Source organism: Carassius carassius, chromosome 42 (assembly GCF_963082965.1).
Source record: "Carassius carassius chromosome 42, fCarCar2.1, whole genome shotgun sequence".
In the NCBI taxonomy this organism is placed as follows: Eukaryota; Metazoa; Chordata; class Actinopteri; order Cypriniformes; family Cyprinidae; genus Carassius; species Carassius carassius.
The window spans coordinates 1,630,001-1,642,000 of NC_081796.1; the positions used below are offsets into that span (position 1 = coordinate 1,630,001).

The following is a 12,000-nucleotide window of genomic DNA, read 5'->3' on the forward strand; positions in this document are numbered from 1 at the left end:
AGTGAGAAAGCAGCAGTTAAGTAAGCATCTGATTACAGCGATGTGGATGTTTCCACAAACTCTGTAACGTTAGTTCAATACTCCAGTAAAGTCCAGTCACGTCATGTGTATTTAAACAGTACTTTATGTAGCAGATAGACTTAAATCAAGCAGCTTTACAGTGTTAAACATGAAAAACCAGAGTCAGTGTCGCTTTCAGCTAGTATACCAACTTGATTTCCTGTTATAAAGCAGCTTTCCAGTGTGGAGTTAGCTAGTGATAAAATCCTTTTATTAGTGGGGAAATATTATATATTATTTCAATAAAGTATCTATCTAATGAAAATACAGTTATTCAGTGTTAGTTCATGCTAATTCACAGTGCATTAACTAATGTTAACAAGTACAACTTTTGATTTGAATAATGCATTAGTAAATGTTGAAATTAACATCTGCTAAGATTAATAAATGCTGTAGAAGGAGTTTTCTTGCTTAGTTCATGTTAATAAATAACTAAAGTAATTAACTAACATTAACTAATAGAACCTTATTCTAAAGTGTGACCAACTTTTTCATAGCAGATCAAAACAATATTAAATAGTTTTTGCAAAACATTTAATTTTAACATATCATTAAAATGTTTAATTATTTATATTTAATTTTAAACATTTAATATTTAGATTGTTTTGCATTTATTAATTTATTTTTGCAGTGGACAAATTTGAGACAAGGGCAAAAAAAAACAGTAAGCTTTTTATTTTTTACTTGCTTGAACCTTTTTCTGATTCTAACTTTTTTTTCTTTTAGATTTTCATTTTAGTATGTCTGATGCTTTTTTTGATTTATGAATTTATTCATTAAATTAAATTAGCAGATTTGCATATATACTCAGTATTAATATTTATATTACAGTAATTAGTTATATATAGATTTGCATAACATTCATTGATTAAATTAGTCGTGATTTAGGTTTATGATATCTAACATCAGTTTTGTTGAAAAACTAATTGTCTTGTCCGTGTATGTTTTGCTTTCTACATCTCTCAGTAGTTTGAAACAATGATGCTAGTGTGATCAGTAACACTTTTGAATAATGGTCCATTAGTTAATGTTAGTTAATTCATTAATTAACACGAACAAACAATGAACCGTACATTTATTACTGTATTTATTCATCTTTGTTAATGTTAGTTAATGAAAATACAGTTATTCATTGTTAGTTCATGCTAATTTACAGTGCATTAACTAATGTTTACAAGCACAACTTTTGATTTAATTTAAATAATGTATTAGTTAAATTAACATCAACTAAGATTAATAAATGCTGTAGAAGGATTGTTCTTGCTTAGATCATGTTAACTAAAGTAGTAAACTAACATTAACTAAAGGACCCTTATTCTAAAGTGTTACCGTGTGATCTAGACTGATATAATCATTCACAAAACGTATTATTTGTCTTTTCCCTTTTATTGCATTTTGTCACCATTGTTTCCATTTGTTCTTTCATTTATCCCATGGTTTATCAGACTGTAGCAGCTATGATCCTAATATTGCACTAAGACTGATCAATACATACAACAAAAACTTTTGAAAACAGCAACGTTTAAACATCTGTCTGAAACAATTATAATCTCGTAGCATTGTTCAATCCCAGAATGCTCCAGCGCTGCTTGAGCTCCTGCTGAAGCCTGTGCACTGTATAAACGGCAAATGAGCGGCAAGGAAAATAAACCTCACTTCATCGGGGGGCCGTGTGTTTGTGATGGCCAGCAGCCCATGGGTTTGACTCTAAACACTCAGTGTGTCCCGCGCCTCGGTATGAAGTGGACGTCTGGAAAGTGTTAATGGACAGCTGATCCCGCTAATACCACAAACTGAGACTCGCTAAATAATCAGATTCAGAGTCCCCCGCATCAAACAATACGTCAGTGCCTGCTTAAATCTAAAACTGACACAGCATTTGTGCTGAAAATCGGCCACCCTCAACCACAAATAACACGTGGAGAGGATGTTAGCATAGCTTTAAAAACAGCAAAACCAGCCTCGGCCAAAACTGCTGGCTCTCAGCGTGATGTGTTTTTTAAGGGAAATGCATGAAACATGTTCCTGTAAGCTTCTGTTCTGAGCATATGTTTGTTTGTGTGTGTGTGTGTGTGTGTGTGTGTGTGTGTGTGTGTGAGAGAGAGAGAGAGAGAGAGAGAGAGAGAGAGAGAGAGATAGAGAGAGAGATTGTGTGTGTTTCATTATGAAGTGTTTTCCCCCAGATATCATAAATTTACACTACTGTTTGGGGTCAAATTTTTTTTTTTTTATGTTGTTAAAAGAAGTCCTTGTTACAGTGTAATTATGCATTTAAGTACTGAGCAATATTAATTACTTACTATATGGTTAGGGTTAGGATTAGGGTTACTTGCATGTAATTATGCACAATTTATTGTTATTAATTATAATAGTAAGTGCATGTAACGTGTAACAAGGACACCTGAAAATAAAGTGTTACTGAGTCATACCACAACTGCATTTATTGGTAATTGGTAAATATTACTCCAGCTTAAAATATCTGTTTTCTGTGTGAATCTGTGTTAAAGTGTAATGTATTTCTGTGATGCTCCGCTGTATTTTCAGCATCATTCCTCCAGTCTTCAGTGTCACATGATCTTCAGAAATCAGAATAATATGATGATTTACTGCTCAAGAAACATTTCTGATTATTATCAATGTTGAACACAGTTGTGTTGCTCAATATTTCTGTGGAAACTGTGATACATTTTATTTTTCAGGATTCACAGATGAACAGAAAGTTTAAAAGAACAGCATTTATTTGAAATGTGAACATTTATTACTCTCACTTTTTATCAATTTAATGTGTGCTTGCTTATATTTAGCCTGTATGTTCAGATTTCTCACATTGATATATACATACATATATATTTGTGTGTGTGTACCTGTACTGTATGTGTTTTTTATGCTACATATAATGTCTTCCATTATTCCCTGATTTTTGGGGTGAAATGTGATTTTTCATTAGGTTCATCCAGTCATCTGCAGTTGTTGAAAAGCACTGAATTAAATGCTTCTTTCGTGGACTCTTGAAATGATCGCTCACCCTCAAAGAAGTGTGGAATCCCTTTGGTTTCTGTTGCTGGAGACGGCGTTTTTCTTGCGGTCAGGTTTAGTCCACGAGGGAAAAGAGAAGAGGTTGCCCTGTGCATTTGAAAATGTTTAATTTCCAGTTTTGGAAAAGCCAGGATGTGGCTTCAAATGAGACAAACCGAAGCAAATTGTCCTTCCTTAGCTCATTTTGCATTAGCGCTGCACAATTTGTCAGGGAAAACGAGGCTGATGGTTTGGAGGAACTCAATGGTTCACAGTCTTCTTGGTCTTCAGAGAGACCAAAGAAATGATGCAGGAACATAACAATCTCATGTTGAAGCTTGTGAAAGTGAAAAAAGTGAAAGTGAAGTGACATTCAGCCAATTATGGTGACCCATACTCAGATTTTGTGCTCTGCATTTAACCCATCCGAAATGCACACACACAGAGCAGTGAACACACACACACACTGTGAGCACACACCCAGAGCAGTGGGCAGCCATTTTTATGCTGCGGCGCCCGGGGAGCAGTTGGGGGTTCGATGCCATGCTCAAGGGCACCTAAGTCGTGGTATTGAAGGTGGAGAGAGAACTGTACATGCACTCCCCCAACCCACAATTCCTGCCAGCCCGGGACTCGAACTCACAACCTTTTGATTGGGAGTCCGACTCTCTAACCATTAGGCCACGACTTCCCCAAAGTTGTCAGAGCGAGAGCAGCGCTCCTGTATGTGCTCATGTGTCTGCAGTCGCAGGGTTTGCTGGCGTATAGATGGCCTCAGTGACACTAATGAAAGAGATACGTCTCATTTCATTAAGACAGCTTCACACAATTAATAACTATCCCTGTGACTATCCCTGACTCTGGAAGGTGGACGGTGACTAACCCTGACTCTGGAGGGTCAACGAGCACCTGACTCGACTCTGGAGGGTCAACTGGAACCTGACTCAACTCTGGAGGGTCAATGGGAATATGACTCGACTCTGGAGGTTCAATGGGAACCTGACTCAACTCTGGAGGGTCAACGGGAACCTGACTCAACTCTGGAGGGTCAACGGTGACTAACCCTGACTCTGGAAGGTCGACGGTGACTAACCCTGACTCTGGATAGTCAACTGGAACCTGACTCAACTCTGGAGGGTCAACTGGAACCTGACTCAACTCTGGAGGGTCAATGGGAATATGACTCGACTCTGGAGGGTCAACCGAACCTGACTCAACTCTGGAGAGTCAACGGGAACTTGACTTAACTCAGGAAAGCCCACTGTAGCTGCCATCCTCTCCAGTGGCTCCGGGCTGGCGGCCACCCGAACCCAATGGAAGACCAAAAACACAAAGAGACCAGGAGGGAGGTGGAGCGGCGAAGGACCAGGGGGAGGGACAGAGGGCCAGGTAAAATGGGGAAAACAGAGACAAAAGGAGTGCAACACAAAACAAGGAGTACAGGAGGGTGGAGGACCGGCGGAGGATCAGGGGGAGGGACGGAGGGCCAGGTCCTTAGAGGGAAACAGAACGAAAGACACAGACAAGAAATCCAGGAGGGAGGTAGACTGGCGGAGGATCAGGGGGAGGGACGGAGGGCCAGGTCCATAGGAAGAAACAGAAAGAAAGACACAGACAGAAGAACAAAAAAAATAAACACAAAAACACAAGTCCAAGAAGGACATCACGTGACGCCCACCAGGGCGTCACGTGATGACCAAACCAAACAATCAGTCCAAAACAAAACAAACAAAGGAAAGGGACAGGAAAGGGAACTCGGAGGACGAGCAGATCAGGAAGAATCTCGGGGGACGAGAATGCTGGATACACGAAGGGTAAGGACTCCATCCAAACAACAGGAAAAGACTGGTATTTATAGGGAGGCTAATGAAAATAAAGTGACTGCACCTGGTGTAATTAACAGGAGTGCAATTACTGTGATGACAGGACAAGACTAGAGGAATTCTAGTGCCTACGGTGAAGTGCCTAAGGGGAAGTGAGCCCACTAGTGGACACCCAGGGAAACAGAGACTAGACAGCGTGACATTACCCACTCCTCCACGGAGCAGCTGTCAGATGCTCCACCCGAACCCAATGGAAGACCAAAAACACAAAGAGACCAGGAGGGAGGTGGAGCGGCGAAGGACCAGGGGGAGGGACAGAGGGCCAGGTAAAATGGGGAAAACAGAGACAAAAGGAGTGCAACACAAAACAAGGAGTACAGGAGGGTGGAGGACCGGCGGAGGATCAGGGGGAGGGACGGAGGGCCAGGTCCTTAGAGGGAAACAGAACGAAAGACACAGACAAGAAATCCAGGAGGGAGGTAGACTGGCGGAGGATCAGGGGGAGGGACGGAGGGCCAGGTCCATAGGAAGAAACAGAAAGAAAGACACAGACAGAAGAACAAAAAAAATAAACACAAAAACACAAGTCCAAGAAGGACATCACGTGACGCCCACCAGGGCGGAGCAGAAGACCACCACATCCGTGCGGCCGGAGCAGATGCCCCCCCAGAGCGGAGCAGAAGACCACCACATCCTTGTGGTCGAATGAACAGGAGGACAAGTCTGATTGGGCAAGTCTGAAACAAAGAACATGAACAAGTTAAGGGTAGCCTCCGTGGCCACAACAGGATCAGTCGAGTGCTCAGAGAGTTCGACTGAGATGTGACCAGGCTCTGAAAGTTCCGCAGAGCCGAGGAGAGACTCTGGTAGATCAGCAGATACGTGGAGAGGCTCTGGTAGTTCAGCAGAAACGTGGAACAGCTCTGGTAGTTCAGCAGAGACGTGGAGAGGCTCCGATAGTTCAACAGAGAAATGACGAGACTCTGGTACTCCCATGGTGTTTCTACTGGGTTCCAGAAGATCACTGCTGACTTGACTCTGCTCATGAAGATTATTGGTGACTTGCATTTGTTCATGAAGATCATTGGTGACTTGTATTTGTTCATGAAGATCAATGGTGACTTGCCTTTGTTCATGAAGATCAATGGTGACTTGCCTTTGTTCATGAAGATCCCCGGTGACTGGACTTGGTCCTTGAAGATCACCGGTGATTTGACTCTGTCCTTGAAGATCACCGGTGATTTGACTCTGTCCTTGAAGGTCAATGGTGACTAACCCTGACTCTGGAAGGTCAACGGTGACTAACCCTGACTCTGGAGGGTCCACGAGCACCTGACTCGGCTCAGGAGGGTCCACGAGCACCTGACTCGGCTCTGGAGGGTTAACAGTGACTGACCCTGACTCTGGAAAGTCGATGGTGACTATCCCTGACTCTGGAAGGTGGACGGTGACTAACCCTGACTCTGGAGGGTCAACGAGCACCTGACTCGACTCTGGAGGGTCAACTGGAACCTGACTCAACTCTGGAGGGTCAATGGGAATATGACTCGACTCTGGAGGTTCAATGGGAACCTGACTCAACTCTGGAGGGTCAACGGGAACCTGACTCAACTCTGGAGGGTCAACGGTGACTAACCCTGACTCTGGAAGGTCGACGGTGACTAACCCTGACTCTGGATAGTCAACTGGAACCTGACTCAACTCTGGAGGGTCAACTGGAACCTGACTCAACTCTGGAGGGTCAATGGGAATATGACTCGACTCTGGAGGGTCAACCGGAACCTGACTCAACTCTGGAGAGTCAACGGGAACTTGACTTAACTCAGGAAAGCCCACTGTAGCTGCCATCCTCTGCAGTGGCTCCGGGCTGGCGGCCACCTTGAGCAGTGGTGCTGGGTTGGTGGCCAATTTTTACTGTGGTGCTGGCTCAGTAGACGTGACATGAACACTCCTGGGAATCTCTAGGATCTTTGACAGCATGAAGAATCCAAAAACGTCTCAGCAGCCATCTTGGGCGTTGGCGGCCATCTTGCACCGTGGAGCTTTGCTGATGACCACTTTGTGCTGTGGCGCTGTGCTGGTGTCCATCTTGCCTTGTAGCGCTTGGCTGACGGCCATCTTGTGCAGTGTCGCTGGACCTGCGGCCATCATGTGAAGTGGTCCTGGGCCGGTGGCCATTCTGCGCAGTGGCTCTGGGCTGGCGGCCATCTTGTGCTGTGGCGCAGGGCTGGCGTCCATCTTGCCTCGTGACGCTGAGCTGGCGGCCATCTTGTGCTGTGGTGTTGGGCTGGCGTCCATCTTGCCTTGTGACGCTGAGCTGGCGGCCATCTTGTGCTGTGGCGCAGGGCTGGCGTCCATCTTGCCTCGTGACGCTGAGCTGGCAGCCATCTTGTGCTGTGGTGTTGGGCTGGCTTCCATCTTGCCTCGTGGTGCTGGATTGGCGGCCATCCTGTGCAATGGCGCTGGGTCGGTGGCCATTCTGCGCAGCGCCGCTGGGTTGAAGGCCATCTTGCGCGGCGGCACTGGGCTGGCGGCCATCTTGTGCAGCGACACTGGCTCGGCAGACTTGCGCCTCCTTTCCACTCTCCGTCCACAATGGTGAGACGGCGGCTCCCATCCATTCATCCCGCACCCAGGGTCGACGGGGGGCCATAGTGGAGAGTGATGCCGGACCTCCTCTCGACCACTCACTCCTGAGCGACCTCCCCTGGTCCCACGAAACACGACCAGGCGAGTACCCTCGAAACCATTCCTCTCCCGCTCGGTGACTGTGGAGGAAATATGAACAGACATACCGCTGGATCTTATGGATGGAGTCCTTCTGTGACGATCGAGCACCAGAGAGACACAGGGAGATAGAGAGATCCAATTGCAGATGTCTTTAATGAGGGACAATCCAAATCGTAGTCAACAAGCCAAGGTCAAAACCAAACAATCAGTCCAAAACAAACAAAGGAAAAGGACAGGAAAGGGAACTCGGAAAACGAGAGGACTCGGGAGGACGAGCTGATCAGGAAGAATCTTGGGGGACGAGAATGCTGGATACACGAAGTGTAAGGAATCCATCCAAACAACAGGAAAAGACTGGTATTTATAGGGAGGCTAATGACAATAAAGTGACTGAACCTGGTGCAATTAACAGGAGTGCAATTACTGTGATGACAGGACAAGACTAGAGGAATTCTAGTGCCTACGGTGAAGTGCCTAAGGGGAAGTGAGCCCACTAGTGGACACCCAGGGAAACAGAGACTAGACAGCGTGACAGCTCAGCTCAGTGTAAATCACTTAATCTCACATGGTCCATTCATCTGAATCACTATGAATTTGCTTGTCTAGTACATTTGTCTCGACTTTTTATATTTTGTTTTATTTTATTTTATCTCATTATTTCACTTACTTGAAGCAGGTAGTTGATTTAATTTAATTTAATTTAACTCATGATTAAATTTTTTTTTTTTTTTACATTTTTTTTTTTCTTTTTTTTACAAATGTTATTGTTTTTTTATTTGATACATATATATATATCATAATATTATTACAGTATTATAGTCACTATATATGTATAGTGTTGACTTTTTATTGTATTTTTATTTATATTTTATTTTAATTTGTTGTTATGTTATGTTATGTTATGTTATGTTATGTTATGTTATGTTATGTTATATTATGTTATGTTATGTTATGTTATGTTGTGTTATGTGTTATGTGTTATGTTATGTTATGTTATGTTATGTTATGTTATGTTATGTTGTGTTATGTGTTATGTTATGTTATGTTATGTTATGTTATGTTATGTTATGTTATGTTATGTTATGTTATGTTGTGTTATGTTATGTTGTTATGTTATGTTTTGCTACTAGCTGTTTTCAATCTGTGTTCGTTTGCAAATACTTTTTCATTTCATGTCTTTATTACACTTACTTGAAGCAGACATTTAATTCAGTTTAACTCAAGTGGTAAAATGGCATGTTATGAAAGCTCTTATGCCGCCTGCAGAATGAAAGTCCTGCAGGTCTGTTTGTAGAGATAATTGATTGACAGGTGACTGTGATAAGTGCCTGACTGATGTTGCATTGAGATGATCTGAACCTGATGTGTGTGAGTTTTGGCACAGACGACGAGAGCGAGGCGATCTTCTGCTCGATCTGCTGGAGTGTATTACAGTATTCATGTTCACTCACACACCCAGAGCCCTGCGGGTGTTTAGACACACTCCACAAGCACCATATCACAGTCCTTTAATGTATGAAGAGCTTCTCTCTAATTACAGTCTGTGCTAGAACAAGCGTCTGATTTATGTGCTGTTATCACAGTCTGGAGACAGAAGACAATCACGCTCATCATTTTCTCCTCTTCTTCTTTATTTCACAGCATGTTTGTTCCGCTACAATTGGCTGTCCTTCGTCTACCTCATCTTCCTCTTACTCATCCCACTCTTCGCCGAGCCGACAAACACAACAATGCAAGGTGAGTCTCTGAATTCCTCCAAGAGCTGAATGTTTGCCGTGTGAAGACTTGCTGTTTATATTTTCACGAGCTTATAAGTGTATGATTTCTGCAGCACTAAACTGGATTTGCAAAAGAAATCCAAACAGAGTTTTAATAGTTTTATCTGAAATAGTTACTGTGACATTTTCACAGAATATTTTCGCAACTCAGGACCAAGAAACAAGGCTGCTGTAGATGTTGTAGATATTAAGATCAGTGGTCAAAATATATAGGTCTGGAATAAAGTACTGTGCATTAAAATTAAATGTAGAATTTATACCAGCATTGCATTAAATAAAATTAAATGCACACACATATTTAAAAAAATAATTAAAACTAAAACTAAAAATCACATAACACACCAAAATGACTTAAAATATAACTAAACTTAAAATGAAAGCAGAAGCTATAAAATAAAATCTTATTTAAAATATTAACTAAATAGTATAGCAAATAACACTAATTTAGTCATACAATTTGTTATATTTCTATATGATTCTATATAATTAAAACTACTTTACTTACTAAATACATACATCATTAGTAAAATATAGTTTAATAACACATGACACTACACTTTTAAAACATCAATTATTTATTTATTTAACGTGGAAAGCTCATTGCAAAACAGGTGCAAGGACAAAGACAAAAAATAAAACATGCAAAATAGTTAAAAAATGTATTGTATTTCTACAAAAATGATTGCATGTTTATTCTACTGTAAATAATCCATTGACATGTAACAGTGATGAATAGGTAGACTGAAATTGGCTAAAAATAAAATGACTGTTTTATGTTTTTATCTTCAAAGTTCTTTTGCATTAGGATTCGGACACATTTACTGTCGCTCTACACATGTGACTACACATTTAGACAATAAACTGAGTTAAATGATATATCAAAGGTCTTTTGTTTCTTTTTTAATTTGTTTAAGTGTGTATGAAGTCATCAGATGCTCTGCACATTAAAATGCAATGAATGACACACTTCAAACTTTCTTTCTAAGTAACAGCCGAAGTGACATTTCACTTCACTGCTGTAGCTGATTCTGAGTGATTTAGCAGCTCACTGTGATTAATTGCAGCTTTAAGGCTCCCGGCTGAGTAATGTATGGTGTGTGTTTGAGAGGAAGCGATGGCGCAGCACATGCTCATGACATGATTTTTCATCTGTTGCTCCTTCATCTGCTAGTGCTGTCTGTTCTGATGTTCACATGAGTGCTGAATGCTGTTGTGTGTGCAGAGAGCTGATGAATTGTGTTTCTCAGAGGTTTGCTCGGGTGCTGGTGGTGTCAGCTTCACTGAGGAATCAGGCTCTTCTGTTTTCCCAGCATTCCTCAGTGTGTCATCGGTTCACAAGTTCAGCTGTTACCTCATCAGATTCACCATGTGTTAACTAGACCATCCGGAGCCAAATATCTCTCTGATTTCATAATTATATCACCTAGATTGATAGAGAATGAGGTCCAGTGGAGAAAGACCCTGATGATTTTACATCAAGAGACTCAATGAGATGTCAGCGATGTCTCAAACTGAGCTCAGAACACACTGGAATCTGAAATAAAGGTCAAATTATATAAAGATGCTATTTAAATCAATTTCAGAGCTCTTCTAATATGATGATTTACTGCTCAAGAAACATTTCTGTTCAGTTCATTCGTAGGTTTTTAGGTCTCCTGAATTATGAAAGAGTGACCTGTGAGCAATAAAATCTTCCTCTGGAAGGATGTTTCACTGCTTGATTAAAGAGTCTCACCAGAAGTTTCAATCACTGGGTTTATTTGTTGCTTTGGACCAAAATCCTATTTTCTTTTGAGTTAAGGTGTTCACGAAAAAGTGACTCTCATTCTGACGGCACCCATTCACTGCAGAGCATCCATTGATGAGACACTGATTCAATGCTACATTTCTACAAACCTGATGAAGAAACAAACTCATCTACATCTCGGATGACTTGAGGATGAAGATATTTTCAGCAAATTGTAATTGTTGGTTAAACTATTCCTTTAAATCACAGAATGAGATCATCTCTAAGAGTAAACTGCGTCTAGTTCGATCATAATTCCCTGGAAATGACTCATATAGAGTGGTGAAAATGCTGTAGTATTATCTGTTTATAATAGAGCAGAAGCTGAGGTGTCAGTGGCATTCACTGCTGCTTTGACTCTCATCTGTGAGGCTTGTAGAGGCTTGTAACTCAGCTGACCCCTGAGAGCTTTACACACTTTCTTTCTTTATTTGTGCTGCTTGTTTTAACAAGCATTGCTGTTACTGTTGCTCATACTTACCTTTCTCATGCATGCAAAACATGTGTTACGGACATGAGTTATACCTAGTGATCAGACAGAGATGTTCACCTAGCCGACAAAAAAAAAATATATAAAAAACCCTGGCAAATAAATCCAGAAGACTCGCATCAACAGACATTCAGCCAAGCTTTCTTATGACAGCTTTTAAAGTTATTGTTACATTGTATGACTTAAAACTCATATTGTAGCAATTTTATTCTTAAAACTGACTTTTGTACAAGATTTATTTATGCAGTTTTTTTTTAAACGATTCTCACAACTAATGATGTTCAAATTGTAAATTGTATATTTTATTTTGTTTTACCA

The 12,000-nt window shown here is 41.3% G+C and overlaps 1 protein-coding gene across 4 annotated transcripts in view; it reads left to right on the forward strand.

Annotated features, from left to right (window-relative positions):
- LOC132124045 (piezo-type mechanosensitive ion channel component 2) overlaps positions 1-12,000 on the forward strand; it is a 141,585-nt gene that overhangs the window by 14,419 nt on the left and 115,166 nt on the right. For all 4 annotated transcript variants that reach the window (XM_059534798.1, XM_059534800.1, XM_059534799.1 and 1 more), the window contains exon 2: positions 9,270-9,365. In XM_059534798.1, the coding sequence (XP_059390781.1) occupies positions 9,270-9,365 (96 nt within the window). The remainder of the gene's footprint in view (positions 1-9,269; positions 9,366-12,000) is intronic.